The 15,938-nt window shown below is 48.4% G+C and overlaps 1 protein-coding gene across 5 annotated transcripts; it reads left to right on the top strand.

Annotated features, from left to right (window-relative positions):
* Positions 1-11: 11 nt before the first annotated feature.
* Positions 12-13,496, top strand: MKS1 (Meckel syndrome, type 1). 5 transcript variants are annotated; one of them, XR_001413933.1, is made up of 18 exons: positions 12-97; positions 178-281; positions 350-420; positions 758-913; positions 1,334-1,431; positions 1,633-1,761; positions 2,086-2,190; positions 2,617-2,725; positions 3,616-3,672; positions 4,577-4,619; positions 5,152-5,214; positions 6,006-6,076; positions 6,872-6,941; positions 8,043-8,150; positions 11,235-11,368; positions 11,445-11,528; positions 12,108-12,190; positions 12,269-12,320. XR_001413933.1 is itself a non-coding variant. In XM_014959748.1 (18 exons), the coding sequence occupies exons 1-18, from the start codon at positions 18-20 to the stop codon at positions 12,971-12,973; spliced, it is 1,686 nt and encodes a 561-aa protein (XP_014815234.1). In that variant the 5' UTR covers positions 12-17; the 3' UTR covers positions 12,974-13,496. The 5 variants fall into 5 exon arrangements, 3 of the variants coding, with proteins under 3 accessions (XP_014815234.1, XP_014815235.1, XP_014815236.1); XM_014959748.1 differs by lacking the exon at positions 11,445-11,528 and adding an exon at positions 12,867-13,496 and having other exon boundaries at positions 12,269-12,366; XM_014959749.1 differs by lacking the exon at positions 11,445-11,528 and adding an exon at positions 12,823-13,496 and having other exon boundaries at positions 12,269-12,366.
* The last annotated feature ends 2,442 nt before the right edge of the window (positions 13,497-15,938 follow it).

Genomic DNA, 15,938 nt, shown 5'->3' with positions numbered 1-15,938 from the left:
GAGGCGGCGGCGCGGCCATGGCGGAGCCGCTGCGGAGCGCGGACGCGGGCGGCGCCGTCTACCGCTCCCGCGACCCCCTGCGCAACCTGCGCCTCCGGTGAGGGCAACCCCGCGCCCTGCCCCGGCCCCCGGTCCCCGGCCCGCCCTCACCGTTCCCCTTTCTCGTCTCTCCCGCAGGGTCCGCATCCAGCGGGTGGCCTCGGCTGGGCCCCTCCTGCCGCAGGCCCCGCCGCCGCTCGCCGGCCCCGAGCTCCCGGGTCTGGCTGACCGCGCCGCCGCCGGTACGTGGGGTGCGGGGGATGGCGGGCGGGGACAGCGCCGCCGGAGGTGACCGGGCCCTCTCACGCAGGCGCTCGGTGGCCCCCGCAGGAGGAGGAGGAGGAGGCCGAGGTGGGGTGGCAGGAGAAGCTCTTCAGCCAGGTGGGTGTGCGGGGCGGGGCGGGCCGGGGCGCGGCCTGGGGGAGCTCGTTCACCTTGTGCCGCCCGAGGGGCCCCCCGCCCTGCCTCCCCTCGGGGTCTCCAGCTTCGGGGTGAGCTGCTCCCCCCGGGCCCCTCCTGGTGGGCATCGGTGGGTGCTGTCGGCTGCAGGACCCGGGAGTGGTGTTGGAGCCGCCCTGGAGCTTGGGCTGTTTGCTGGGATTCCCAGAGCATCTTGTCTCTTTCTGTGGTGGCTTTGGAAATCTCAGCAGAAAAGTGTTTGTGGCTCCAACAGCAGTGGTGAAAGGCAGCTTTTGTGCTTTACCTGTGGTGCTCTCAGTTTGAGGTGGATCTGTACCAAAATGAGTCTGCCTGCCAGACTCCCCTGGACCAGCAGTACCATGAGGAGATCCTGAAACTGGAAAAATCTGGAGGTCGGAAGAACTATCGCATCTTCACCTACACTGATCATGACCGATTCACCAACCTAGAGGAGGTACCAGCTCTTAGTTCCGCATAATCTATACACAAGTGTCTGTCAAAACCTCCAGTCCTACTGTACGGGAAGTGTTTGTCAGTTCTTGGCCATGCAGAAGCAAGCCAGGTATCCTGTATGCAGGAGAACATATTGCTTCTGCAAAGCAACTTCAGCTGGTGCCCCAGACCTGGCATGAGGTCTCCCTGTTTCAGAATTATGCTCAGGACCAGCTTGGAAGGACTTGACTTTGTAGCATTGCTCTGTAGGTAACTTGCTAGGTGGAGTTTAGCTGTACTTTGCCACAAGAGCAGCAAATGAAATCTACAGTCTTTAAGCAGTTTGTCCTTGCATGTGTGTGTGTTCTCCAAGAGCAGAGCTGTGTTTGGGAAAGAGGTCCTGTTATAATGAAGCTGTTTCCCATCTGTTTCGCTCTTCCAGCACTGCCAGAAGGTAACTGACTCAGATCATGAGGTGCCGTCGTATCTGGCAGAGAGGATGGCCAATGTGAGGCGAAGAAGACAAGACCGTAGGCCAATGTGAGTGCAAACTGGGGCTTGGAGTTTGCTAATGCAGGTGTCCTGGTGCTGGTGCTCCAGCTGCAGAGCAGCCTGGTCTATGGAAGTTGATGGCTTGAGCTGCATTGTGCTTGGAACCCATAAGTTTGACTCCTCATGGGAGCTTCGGCTGTGCCAGGCTGCTGAGTTGAGCTGGCACTTGTGCTGTTCTATTGTTGACAGAGAAGCAAGTTCTCTAAAGTCGAAAATCATCACCTGGGAACCCTCAGAGGAATTTATAAAGAACAATCATGTGATTAATACTCCTGTCCAGACCATGTACATCATGGGAGACTTGGGACCTTATGGGAAGTAAGTAAAATCCTGAAGTGATCTTAAGGAAATGCATCTTCCCTCCTTACTCAAATATCCTGTTTCTTTCATCAGTAAAGGGGAGAGAATTCCAAGAGCTTAGTAACTTAGGCTTCTATTTCTTTCTGCCTCTTTCCCCATTTGGGAGGTAACTGAGAATATCCTTCCAAATGCTTCTTAAACTACTGTAGGAATATGTAGGAATAATGTATGGGTGTGTTTGTTCCCCTCTGTATCCCCCTGTGCCTTTACCAGCTCTGCTGTTCCAGAGCAAGAATGTCCATGTTCTCTATTTAGACTCTGTTTCTTCTTGACTTCCATTAGGCTTGGTCACAGGGAGTATGAACGTGTTCTTTGCACAATCAAGGTGGATGGCAATGGGGTGATCACAGTGAAGCCTGACTTCAATGGCAGCAAAGGAGCCTACCGGTGAGTGGGACATAGCGGGTACCTCTCATGGGACTGATACAGAAGGCTGAAATGGCTGTTTCCTGGTCACCCTTCAGGCAGTGGATCAGCATTTAAATTAAGGGATAGTTTTTAGTTTTATTCCAGGGATTTTTAAGACAAGTTTATTGCGTACTTGTGCTTGGTGTCACTGTGTGTGTGATGTGTGGGGTTTGGTGCCAGTCCCTAGGGATACAGATTATGCATATGCTGGACACAAGAGAGTCTCCCTTTTTGAGTTGCCGATGCTGGCAGGCACTTGGGAACAAGTTAGTGCCCTGGTGTTACTGCACAGGCCTGGTGGAGAGGGCACAGCTGTGTCAGCATGGCACAGTTAATGCCGTTGCTGCCTGTGCCTGTTCTCTGCCTAATGGGGGAGTTTTTCCCATGTGTTTCTGGGCTCTGCAGGATCGAGCTGGATGGAGAGAAGCGAGATGTGTGGAAATACACCATTGAGAATGCATCTGTCCAAGTGCAGCCCGAGGAGGAGGAGCGTGAGCAGTGTGTGTTCAGAGATGTAAGGACCAGCATCCACTGACCATATTGACTATTTCTGATTTGACAGAGGGAGCTCAGACCCTCATGGATATGTAATTGTTAGTGCTGTAGACACCTAAAGTTGACAAAATCAGTGTTGCTGGCAGTGAGTGTCATCACGACCAGCAATTTGAGTACTCCCTGACTGCTTCATTCATTACTCTTGGTAGAGGCCTCATCTGTTTGTAGTTGTGTTGGCCTCTGACTGCAGGGATCTATGTAATGAGAACTGATGCAAGAAACCACCTTTTTATGCCTTTCTAGTATCACCTGCCAATGGTTTTCGTGCCCTTTTGAGCAGTGGGCAAACCCTTTCCTTGGTCTTCCTTTTGCTGCCTTTATACTTTTTGAATGATTCTTGTTACTCATAAAGTCCCAGAGTATTTGGAAGCCCTTTTTTTTATCTTAATCTTTCTGAATTGCATTTTGGGCTGTGGCAGTTTATAAAGGTGCTTAATGTTTTAGTTTTTCCTTTGTTTGTTTCCTTTATTGTTTTTGTGGTCAATAAGGAAATCATGATTTCACTACACCGATCTCCAATCTGTTGATTTAATTGGAATAGTTTATGCCTGTGTTTTTAACATGTCATTTAAGATCTGATTCCTCAGAGCTTCTCTTTTCTTTAGATTGGCCTCTAGGGAGGTCTTCTCTGAAGCTGAAGTTCCATGCAGTGTTAGCAGTTATGCATCTTTGTTCTGTTAGACTCTTACATTCTCTATTTCTGCCCTAACAATTAAAAACCCCTTGTGTGCTGAGCCTGTCAACAATTTAAATTGGTTTTAAGTTTAATCCATTAAATTTTTTGCAATAAGTAAAAACATACATAATCAAAAAGACGCTTTTTCTAATCCGCTTATTCTGTGTTTTCAGCTGTATGGTCGACACAAGGAATATCTCAGTGGTCTCGTAGGCTCAGAATTTGAAATGGTGAGTACCAACAGCATTCAGCAGGGACCTGAAGCACTTGCTGCCTTTGGAGACTGTTGGCCTGGTTAGCATGGCTGTGGCTTGTACCACAGTCTCCAAAGACTGTTTCATGCTGGGACTGTGCTGGCAGCTTTTACCTTGTGGCTTCCAATAGAAAATTGGTTCAAAAGGGACAGGTTGCAATGGACGTGGGGCCTGCAGAGATCCATCCTGCGTCTGTTGGACCAGCAGCAGAGCATGCTGAACACTGCACTTTCTAGGAGACCGCATGCATTGTCTGAAGGCATTTTACTTAATACTTTAAGAATAAAGGAAGGTTTATATCTTTTGGGATAGTGATTGCTGTTAACTTCTTGAATGTCAAACACATCTCTGTGCCACTTTCTTCAAGTAAACAGCTCCTTCCACCTCTAAACTCATGCACAGTTTCCCTTCTCACCGAATTACCCAGACTGCAATCTTATTTGCCCAAATCTTGTTTGCCAAATGTGAAAGTTGTACTTTCTTGTACCTCGATGGAATGTCTCCGCTCATCTGATGCTTCTTCTTACTCCCTCCACCCTGGGCAAGTGCATGAACACTACAGGAGAAACAGGACTATGATTTCTGCAAGTGACTTCTCACTACATTTTATATCCATTTTGAGGTCTGTAAGAGACTGATTTACAGAATAGTAAACTCCTGCAGTAGAGGAATTTGGTCTCTCTAGAGAGCCTCTCTCCAGAGGGACTGTTCACTGGAAGTGGTAGGGGAAGTCGTGACTCTTACCTGACCAGCAGAGTGAATCATTTATGTGCAAACTTCTGTGAAGTGCCTGGGTGAGACCCTGTTGGGAGGGGATTGTATGAGGTTCCACCAGTGGTCATTGAGCTCTTTTATCTTGTTTATCTGTTCGTTCCTACAGACTCTTCCTGGTACACTACGGCTTTTTGTGAATGGAGAAATAGGTGAGTCCTTATAAACAGTAACTATATGGGCAAATCTATGGGATGGCTGAGGCTACGATGGTTCCAAGGATTCTTGGATCACAGGCCAGTCCAGGGCAGGTGATTTTCTCCCTAGAATCCTTTATTTCCTCCTTCTCCTGCCCTGTTTTTGCAGACTAACCCATTGAGTTAATTTATTATTATTATCCATTTACAGATTGGAGGTTACAAATACTGCAGCTCTTCTAGGAAGACATACAGATCTGAAAAAATGGAGAGCAGATTGGGAAGTTAATAGAGATTATAGCAAAGAAAGCATTTAAATGTGTGACCTCCCTGATCTAGTTAGTGATATGGGGACAGGACTAGTCTAGAGAAAGACATCTTCTCTGAGGGTCATATTCAGTTATTTTGAAGACTGTGGCTTTTCCCAGGTTTCAGCAGTAACTGATTGTCCCTGAGATTATTGGTGCTGGCTCTCCCAAAAATCTACAGTGAGTACTGGAGGAGTTTGTGTAGAAGCAAGCAGCTGAAGTTCATTCTCTCTTCTCAGTTTCAGCACAAGGCTATGAGTATGACAACCTTTATGTTCATTTCTTCCTGGAGCTGCCTAGCAGTAAGTATTCACGTTTCCAGCCATATCACAGCAGTTTAAGGAATGAAGCACGCTTTGGCTGGTCCGTCAGATCAGCTCTGCTGAAGGTCTGAAAATGTTAATGTCCAGGCTGGGATCTAGTCAGAGGTCTTCAGAGTTAAAATTGCAGAACTCATTTGTTTGAACTGTCATGTCTGGGAGAAAGTAGCATATTCCCCTCTCGTCTCTTCCAAATCAGGCTAGAACGTAGAGGTCCATTGGCTTCTCAACCAGTGGTGATGGTGTCCAGCAATCTACCCAAAGTTCATTCCTTGTACTGCAGAGAATAGCCTTCCTGTCCTCTCTGTCTCAGCAGTCTGATTTCAGCCCTCACCATCATGTTCTCATGTTTTGTGCTCACACTACCATATTAAGTTTTGACTGATACATAGGGTTCCCAGCTCTAACATGCACATCCTGCTCCATGTTTAATTCCCTGGAAGTTATGGCTCTGGCCCCTTCTCTGGTTATCCCCTGATGCTAGTCCAAAGAGGTACAACTTTTGCTACTTGGTACATTTAGATAAGGTTCTACTTTTCTCTTAAAATTGAGTTGGTGCTTTTCATCGATAGTTCAGGGTGTTCTGGGGAGCAGCTGTTGCCTGGAACAAGATCAAGAAGGGGTGGGACACACCTAGGGAAATAATGTGTGAGTGATGTTACCTGTTATCCCAGCCATCTGGGGCTGACATTCTTCTTTGAGCTGCTCTGGTTTGTGAGTCCTCTCTCACCCAAAGCATTCACCCCTGTGCTCACATTCTCCTCTTCTCCCAGAGTGGTCAAGCCCCACGTTCCAGCAGCTCTCAGGAGTGACACAGACGTGTGCTACCAAGAAGGTGGGCTGGGTAAGGATGCTTGACCTGCAGAACAGTTTAAATAGGTATTCTCTGAAGTGGAACATGTGTAACAAGCTACAAATACATTCAGCAAAGGTCCTGACTTGAGAGCTCCTTTCAAGGGCAGAGCATGTTTGGGATTCTCCTCATTTGAGTTATACTTGCCGTTTCTCAGGGTGCCACTGTGTCCAAGTAAAACTGCTTCAGAGCAGTTTCTGGAACCTCACTTTTTAATTCCTTCTGGATGATTGCTTGCCTTTGGAGCTTTCATTTTTGTGTTCTCAAATGCTCAGAGTTAATGAAGCATTGTTGTGGCTTGCCTGGGGTAGGAATGCACAAAGTTCTCTAGATTGATTTCTCAAAATGAACCCCTCCTCCTGTCTGGGAAGTTGGTTCCATTGCTATCTCCAGCTCCTCTCTTAAAAATTTTTCATTTTATCAAATTTTTACTGTATTTTATGTGAGTTAGTTTGCATCTTACAAAAATAATTATCATACAACATTTCAGTAATACCACTGTTTGAGGTATTTTGCTTGGCTCTTGTGAAGATCATGGCAGTGCAGTAGTTACGCTGAATTGTCTTTCCCCTTTTTCATTATTTTTAATGGCCTGTTCCATCAACATGGAACTTGGAAGTGTATGCAGGTGTCAGGTGTGACAAGATCAATGTGATTGATCTTGTTTGGGCATCATTACCTCTTTGTCACCATTAGTTCTTTTCTGCCTGCTCTCTCTGCCCACTGCAATGCTAGCGATGAATTCTCTTGTCCAGGAGTCTAATCTCTGTCCTGTTCCTGTTCTAGGATAACGTGGCAAACTTCTGCTACCCCTTCACTTTGGAGATGTTTTTTACCCAAGGAGATGAATCAGAAGGTGTGTTTCCTTGTTGCTCTGAAATGGGAAACTCTGAAATCTTTGGATCATGCTGTAGGCGTCATGCCATCTGGCATGTTGCTGGCCTCTCACCAAGATGAAATGACAGATTTAAACAAAAGGGAATGTTGCCTGTTCAGAAACTTTACCCTATCACCATGCAACCTCTGGACACATACTATATTTGCCCTGCCCAGCAATGCATTAGCATTTGTATGGATTCATTGATGTTGCCTTGCTTCCAGCTGTATTCAGCTTTATCCAGTTGCAAAACCACTTGGATGGCAGCTTGTCTGTCTCGGAATGCCTGGCGTGCCACCCTGTGTTGCCGTGGCCAGTGTACTGCATGGAACCCCAAAACTCTGCAGCAGAAGAAACAGGCAGCTTTTTTGTACACAACTAAAACTCTGCTGAGTCTTATGTCTGTAGACACACTCAGTGACCTGAACAAGCATTGTATAGTTTATGTCACTTAGAAACTTCCAGCTCTATTTTAAGCTAGTATTCTCTGCTGCCTCTTCCTGCTCTTCACTACGCTGCTGCTGCTTCCTCACCAACCCCCTTGCTCTTTGGATTGCAATTGCTAGGGGTAGCTTTGTGGCATGCCTTGCCACTTGAATCCAATGTTCACATTGGATTTGAGTATTCAACCAACACTAATGAATTTTCAGCCTAAAATAAGCACAATGAGTTTGTTTCACTGTGGAGAAAAGACAAGCTTGGAGACCTGTAGGAGAATCCAAGTTAATTATCCCCTAGTAATGATGTGAAAGGTCAGAGATAAGGTTCCCTTGTTTGGCATCACATCATTCACAAAAGATTGTCTTGTCTGCTTAAAGATAATTGAGGAACCAGTATGGACTTGCTCTCAAAACAAAGAATTTTCCCAAATGTTTAACATCTTATTAATAATTCTGTTTTCATCCTCAAATCTGAGGGTTCAGCTTTTACAGGGGGAAATAGTCACACATACATCTAGGTTAGTCATTGTAGAAGAAATACAGAAGGGACTTCCTATGAGTGGAGTTACACATTTAGCATTTTTTTTCCCTCTGCGATAGTCTTCCTCACAAAGCTGTGATCTGCTCCCCTTCCTTGCAGACAGTCTCCCTCAATGGCCTGTTCTCTACTTTGAAGTCCTGTCCCTGGATTTCTGGCAGAGGTATCGTGTTGAAGGATATGGTTCTTTGGTGCTGCCAGCATCTCCAGGTAAAATGTCCTTGGGGTGTGATGTTAATTGTCTGGGAGAATAAGTTGAGTGGTTCTCTTGGGAATGGATTCAGCTGGTCCTGGGCTTTGCATACTCACAGAATCTTCATGGTTGGAAAGGACCTTTGAGATCACCGAGTCCAACCATACACACACAAAAGACCCCCACAGTTTCAGACACTAGAGCATGCCATGAAGTGCCGCATCTACACATTTCTTAAATATCTCCAGGGATGGCAACTCCACCACCTCCCTGGGCAGGCTGTTCCAGTGCCTGACCACTCTCTCAGTAAAATAATTCTTCCTAGTATCTAATCTAAACCTCCCCTGCTGCAACTTCAGACCATTTCCCCTGGTCCTGTTGTTATTCCCTTGGGAGAAGAGGCCAACCCCCACCTCTCTACAACCTCCTTTCAGGTAGTTGTAGAGGGCCATGATGTCTTCCCTCAGCCTCATCTTCTCCAAACTAAACATGCCCAGTTCCCTCAGCCTCTCCTCGTATGACTTGTTCTCCAGACCCCTCCCCAGCTTGGTGGCTCTCCTCTGGACACGCTCCAGCAGCTCAAGACTACTTCTTGTAGTGAGGGGTGCAGAACTGAAGACAGCCCTCAAGGTGAGGCCTCACGAGTGCCCAGTACAGGGGCACCATGACTGCCCTACTCCTGCTGGCCACGCCATTCCTGACACAGGCCAGGATGCTGTTGGCCTTCTTGGCCACCTCGGCACACTGCTGGCTCATGTTAAGCCGGCTGTCCACCAACACCCCCAGGTCCTTTTCTGCTGGGCAGCTTTCCAGCCACTCTTCCCCTAAGCCTGTAGAGTTGCCTGGGGTTGTTGTGACCAAAATGCAGGACCCGGCACTTGGTCTTATTGAACCTCATCCCATTGGCCTTGGCCCATTGATCCAACCTGTCCAGGTCCCTCTGTAGAGCCTTCTGACCCTCAAGCAGATCAACACTCCTGCCTAGTTTGATGTCATCTGCAAACTTACTGCAAACTCAGGGGATAGTTAGCTGTCTGTGAGGCAGCAAAGAAGGATTTGTTGCATGCTGTGCCATTCTGCCTTGTTGCTTAGACACATAATATGTTGCTGTCCCTGCTCCTTCTGTGGTTCTGTCACGAAATCTTATGTGATAAAACTCTTGGGTGATGCTGCATATCTGTCTTTACAATAGCAGTAACCCTCTCTGTCCCATATGGAATTTGAGAGTCACAACTATTCTGACTCCCACATGTAGTAAGGAGATGTTCCTCATGGACAGGGGATACTTTCAACACTGGCTTGTGACTGCATGGGAGAAAGTGTTACAGAGATTCTGTAGTGTTTTGATTTCCAGCCTACTGTGGTTTGGGTCAGCAGATGTGCGCTCTGTGACTCTGAATAGATTCTCAGGCCAGCCCTCAGGGGTTCCACACTTAGGAGGAAACAGAGTAAGTCTGGATGAAAGAAGACTTTCCCTTGGTTGAGGAAGACCAAGTTAGAGAACAGTTAAGTAAACTGGATATCTGCAAGTCCATGGGTCCTGATGGGATGCACCCATGAGTGCTGAGGGAGCTGGTGGCAGTCATTGCTGAGCCGCTCTCCATCATCTTTGAAATGTCCTGGAGAACAGGAGAGGTGCTCGCAGTCTGGAGGAAAGCCAATGTCATTCCAGTCTTCAAAAAGGGCAAGAAGGAGGACCCGGGAAACTACAGGCCAGTCAGCCTCACCTCCATCCCTGGAAAGATGATGGAATGGGTCATTTTGGGTGTCATCTCAAAGCATCTGGAGGAAAAGAAAGCTATCAGAAGTAGTCAACACAGATTCACCAAGGGGAAGTCATATTTGACTAACCTGATAGAATTCTACAATGGCATGATTGGATGGATAGATGAGAGGAGGGTGGTGGGTGTTGTCTACCTTGACTTCAGCAAGGCTTTTGGCACAGTCTCCCACAGCATCCCAGCATCCTCATAGGTAAGCTTAGGAAGTGTGGGTTAGATGAATGGACAATGGTGTGGATTGAAATGTGGCTGAAAGACAGAGCTCAGAGGGTTGTGATCAGTGGCACAGAATCTCATTGAAGGTCTGTAACAAGTGGAGTCCCCCAGTGGTCCAGTTCTCTTCAATATTTTCATCAATGACCTGAATGAAGAGATGGAATGTACCCTCAGCAAGTTTGGTGATGACATAAAACTGGGAGGGGTGGCTGACACCCCAGAGGGCTGTGCTGCCATCCAGCGAGACCTGGACAGGCTGGAGAGTTGAGCAGAGAGGAATCTGATAAAATTCAACAAGGGCAAGTGTAGAATGCTGCACCTGGGGAGGAATAACCCCCTGCACCAGTACAGGTTGGGGGCTGACCTGCTGGAGAGCAGCTCTGAGGAAAAAGACCTGCGAGTCCTGGTGGACAATAGGATGACCATGAGCCAGCAATGTGCCCTTGTGGCCAAGTAGGCCAATGGCATCCTGGGATGCATCAGGAAGAGGGTGAGCAGCAGGTCAAGGGAGGTCATCCTGCCCCTCTGCTCTGCCCTGCCCTGGTGAGGCCCCATCTGGAGTATTGTGTCCAGTTCTGGGCTCCCCAGTTCAAGAAGGACAGGGAACTGCTGGAGAGGGTACAGCAGAGGACCACAAAAGATGATGAGGGGCCTGGAGCATCTCCCTTATGAGGAAAGGCTGAGGGACTGGTGTCTCTTTAGTCTGGAGAAGAGAAGACTGAGGAGGGATCTGGTCAATGCATATAAATACTTAAAGGGTAGGTGTCAGGAGGATGGGGCTGGTCTTTTTTCGGTGGTGCCCAGTGGCAGGACAAGAGGAAGTGGGCACAAAATTGAGCATAAGAAGTTCCACCTAAACATGAGGAGGAACTTCTTTACTTTGAGGTTTGTAGAGCACTGGAACAGGCTGCCCAGAGAGGTGGTGGAGTCTCCGTCTCTGGAGACATTCAAAATCTGCCTGGGCAAGTTCCTGTGCAACCTGCTCTAGGTGGACCTGCTTTGGCAGGGGGGGCTGGACTAGATGATCTTCGGAGGTCCCTTCCAACCCCATATCATTCTGTGATTCTGTGATACCTGCTAAGCTGTCCTGTTGTCCTGGGTCAGGTCTCCACATACTCACAATCCCTACCTGGCGCCCCATGGAGCTGGGGACAATCGCTGAGCTGAGGAGATTTTTCATTGGTGGATCTCCAGAGCTGGAGGACATCACCTACGTCAGGATACCATCAACCTTCAAGGTGGGCTGAGCTGCAGGGCATTGCTTTTGCTGGGAGATGGGAGATTGTGCTCTCAGCTTCTGTTGTCTGTGGACAGCATGGACCAGATCTGAACAAGGATGAGCAGTGGTCCTGTCCTCAAGAAATGTCTCCTCTGTGAGGCTTGGGATCATGAATGAAGGTATGGGCAAATGCTGAGACAGAGTGCTGTACCTTCTGAGGCGTGTGCAACTTAAAGAAGTGGGTGAACATGTGTGTTACCTTGACTTACCTTGACTTACTGCTGCCTGTGCTGGCCCTGTCAGAAAGTGTCAGGTCAGCATTTGTAACCAGCTATAGACTTCTTCCTGGGGTTTTGTAAGGAATCTGGGCTGTACGGCACCTGGAACAGTTTCCCGACGCATGTAGCTGGTGGATGTGAGACAGGTAGAAATTTCACGTTCTTAAGAAAGCTGCAGAGGTGCTTGCTGGTGTAATGAGCCAGTCGATCTTGGCAGCTTTGTGTTGGAATGAGCCCTGATGCAGTTATTGAAACCTTCCTCCAGTACTGCACTATCAGCTTGCTAGCGCTTAGGTCCTGCCCTCAGCCCAGCCTGGGACCGTCTGTCCTTCTTTCTGACCTCACTTTCTCTGTGCATCAGGGAAGGGAGAGATTGCGTCCGCAGGAGGGCATGCTCCTGGTGGGGCATGCTCATTTTCGCCAGGGTCAGCCTGCTGCAGCAGGTTGCAGGCTGTGGTTTAACTTATCCTGTCTTTGCAGGGAGAGCGTCTGAGCCGCTTTGGTTTTCGCACAGAGACAACAGGGAGCGTCACGTTCCGGCTTTACTGCCTGCAGCAGTCTAAGTGCGTGCAGCAAAGTGAGTATGAGCCCTTGTGTGCTATGTTTTGGCAGCCCTGACCTCCTGCTGTACTTCTGTGCAGAGACTTTCTGGAAAGCAGTGCCCTGAGGCAGCGCATGCAGGGTGTACTGGACCGGCTTGGAGGTTCCAGCCAGCAGAGCTCTGTCTACAACGTTTTGGGTAAGGCTTTCAGTGTCATTCTCCCTGGTGAGCCTTTGGCTCACTTTTGCCGCCAGTTTACAGAGTAGGCAGGATATTTCAGGAGAATACATTACTGTGAGTATAATTCCAACCCTCATGAGCTCTCTGACTCCGTAGCAGAGGTTAAATGTTCTGATTTGAGCTGGAAACTTCAGGAGGCATCAGCTTTCAGCAGGCAGGAGAGTTAACCACTCTGGGAGGGCAAAGCCTAGGCTGGGCTGCTCAGTCTTGCCTTGCACTGAGCATAGCTTATGGTGCTGATGCACAGGCTCTGTCTCTGATTCTATTATGCACAAAGCAAAGACAGTGCTAGAAATAGGTGACGAGAGCAGTGAGGACCAGGTGTTTTGTTAGTGGAACTTAGTAATAGGAAGTGAGACTCCTGCTCCAGGAGAGATTACGCTCACTGGGCAGTCATCCCTCCCCTTCCCTCAGGCTGTCTGATGCATTCCAGCTTGCTGTCACCTGCTGTGTTGTAGAGGCTTTCCAGAGGGCACGGCGCCGGATGCAGGAAGCAAGGGAGAGCCTTCCTCAAGACCTTGTCAGCACCTCTGCCTCCACTGCGCAGCAGTCACAGGAGCCATGATGGACCACCTCTGCTGCCTGACCACACTCAGCATCTTCTCTCCAACACAAGCTCGGTTGCTCAGTGGGAGTCACAGTGCTGGTGCCTGGAAGCTTTTGAAGCCCTTCCTTTCTCATTTTCCGGGGTGGGGGAAGGAGTCTGAAACACATCCAGACCCAGGATGTTTCCATGTCCACAAGTACCTGTGGAAGGAACCCCATTTTTTCAAGGCATTTTATTACCAGGCCTTAACAATGTGGCCAATTATTCATATTTCTACTGAGCGGACTAAAATACTGGCATGGGACCTGTGAACCCTTTTCAGGAATTGAGTAGTAAATGATTAGAAAAAATTCAAGTCTACATGACTTGGTAAATTTGGTTTTCTTCTTAAAGAAGAGGGTGATGTTGAAGGTCAAGGCATGAGTGTTGTTTGAGATTTAATGAAATGAGTAGATAACTTCTTGAGAAGCGCTGATAATTGTCGGCATTTGTAGCTTTAGGGCAGTCAATAGTAAAATGAATCTGTCCACCTGTGCTTTAAGACTGACTCATTCCAAGAGAGATTGCTCTTTGCCACATGTGATACATGAAATCAAAGCAAAGGAATGACATTTGACAGATTGAGAACTGGAGAAAAGGGTTACATTCTGTATTTCCTTGTATGTGCCCATAACATTTCTGGCTCTGCAGTGCTGGGCAGGAGGATTCTTTGTTCAAGAATACAACTGAAAACATGCATTCCCCTTTGTTCATAGCAGAACTTTGGCTGGGGCTGGATAGTTTGCAGACAGCGAGAGCAGATTATAATGTTTGCACAGCGGCTGAACTTTGAACTGCTCAAGGTGCTCATTTGAGCTGTGGTTCATTGTTCGATCTCCAGTTGCAGTACACTGCCGTGCTTCCTGGGGAAGCATCTGTGTTCCCAGTTTTTATCCGCTTTGTCCTGTTCTTTTCTCAGACTTTTTTCCCCCCCCTGTTTCTGTTCCTGTTTAAAGTTCACAGGAGGGAGGCTACCTGCAGACTGATACTGCTGTGTTGATTTGTCCATGAGTCACATCTTCGTGTGTTCTCCTCTGCTCCCAATACAAGGGATAGGAAGAAAAATCTCAGGCTGAGATCATGCAGGTCTGAATATAAATACGAAATAGGAATTGGCCTTCCTAGTTTTGCTCTGCGCGTTTCTCCTTCACAGAGGACATGAGACTCATGGTCACAGCCATGATTCTGGTGCTCTGTTGTCTTCCTCACTTGCCATTTCGATCTTGTCCCCGCCTTCAGTGGGAAAACCAAGCTCTTGCATTTGTTCCTCCTTGACCTTTGTTGGAATGCCTAGATCCGCTTGGCAGCTTGAATGCGTCTGGCAACTGCAGTTACAAAAGGATTTTTTCTCACCTTCCTCACCCTCCTTTTTGCTGGAGGAGGCTGCCAGCACGCGTTAGATCGCATGGGCTGTTAAGCAGAGCACAGTGTCCTTGGCCTAGAGCTGGATGATGCGTCTTGTGCGTGAGTCAGGTCTCCGCTGAGGCTGTTGATGTGACAGCTGTGAAGGCACATGCCTGCTTCTGGAGTGGCAGAGTTGAGGTGTGTGCGCTATCATGGTCTTTAACGATAACGTCACGTTTCACAGAGATTGACCCAGGATGAAAAGTGTTCAGTGAGTATGTAGCACTCGCTATCTCTTATTTTTTTTTAATCATAATTCACGTCATGGCCCTGTATGTTTACTGCATGTTATCTAAGCAATACTTAATTTCCTTCTGGGTGTTTCTGTTGTGCTTATCACTAATAGCTGAATTGCAGGTCTCTGAAACCCTTTTCAGGACTGAGTTGCAAGGTTAAGAGAATATTCTTTGTATCAATAAAGTACCTTTCTGATTGGGGTGATGCCAAAGGCAGGTCCTGTTAGAGTGGACTCTTCTGATTAGAAGATAAGGTTCCTGACTTGTGCTTGTTGCTCAGCACATGTCTATGGCAGGATTTGGTGTATTGAGTGTTAAGGTTACAGAGAGATGCAGTAAGGTTTACACAACTAGACTCGTTTTGCTAGTTAAAACTCTGAATAGTGTAAAATCTTACAGAAACTCGAGCAAAATTTTAAAATAAAAAATTATTATCACTGAAGGAGTACTTCTTCCAAAGTAAGATGTTGCTAGATTTTCACCTTCGTACTTGCAGCCTTCTTGGCTTGACTGAATGAAGTGGTGCTTGCTAAAGATGTTCTGGAGAAAGCCTTCAGCAAATGTTCTTTGAATATGCCCTTTTAGAAATGAAACTAGCAAATTTCCATATACATGTACATGTATGAAAATGTCACTGATCTCTTAATCCAAACTGGCATTTGGTGCAGGGCTTGTGCTCGGAGCTTGCCAAGGAGCCTGGCCAGCTGGCGTGGGGGCTGTGCCTCCACCAGGTATACGCAGATGAATGAGGAGATGGAGCATGGGGACAGGCAGAAGGGGAGGCCAGTGATCTCCCTGGAACCATGGGTGTTTCCCCTGTACAGAAGTGTTCGACAGTTTGTAGTGGAGGGATGCCCTTGCAGTGAAACTCAGTGGGAGAAAAGAGAGGAAGGGATGGTTGTAAGTCCATGAGAGCTTGGGACGGGAGGGCACCATTAGTGGGACTGGGGAACAAAGATGGAGGGAGGCTGGAGGGCAGGAGGAGCCCACAGCAGGTGCAGGCAGTGCTGCAGACTTTTGAGGGGACCAGAGTGGGTCTAGCAGTGAGAGTTGAGGGTCTGTGCTGTCCCTGGAGCGTTGCCAGCAGTCCCCCGTGTCGTTCCCCCCCCCCCCCCCCCCCCCGCGGGCGGGGCCGGGGGGGGGGGGGGGGGGGGGGGTGGTCGGCGGGAGGACGGGAGGACACCGTAGTGTGTCCCCCCACCCCCGAACCCCGCGACGGGGAAAGAACGGGGTCGTTTCTCACCTTCCATGCTCGGTCCGCGGCTCCCGGCTCCACCTGCCCGCCCGGGCCCGGGGGCTGTCAG

This window comes from Calidris pugnax, unplaced genomic scaffold, assembly GCF_001431845.1.
Source record: "Calidris pugnax isolate Ruff unplaced genomic scaffold, ASM143184v1 scaffold461, whole genome shotgun sequence".
Lineage (NCBI taxonomy): Eukaryota > Metazoa > Chordata > Aves > Charadriiformes > Scolopacidae > Calidris > Calidris pugnax.
This window is presented reverse-complemented; position numbering and strand designations above follow the sequence as displayed.

Excerpts from the sequence above, each read along its gene's own strand:
- MKS1 (XM_014959748.1), top strand. The coding sequence starts at position 18 with ATGGCGGAGCCGCTGCGGAGCGCGGACGCGGGCGGCGCCGTCTACCGC. Across the intron at positions 1,762-2,085 it reads GACTTGGGACCTTATGGGAA|GCTTGGTCACAGGGAGTATG; the intron begins GTAAGTAAAATC and ends GACTTCCATTAG. Across the intron at positions 11,369-12,107 it reads GGATACCATCAACCTTCAAG|GGAGAGCGTCTGAGCCGCTT; the intron begins GTGGGCTGAGCT and ends CTGTCTTTGCAG.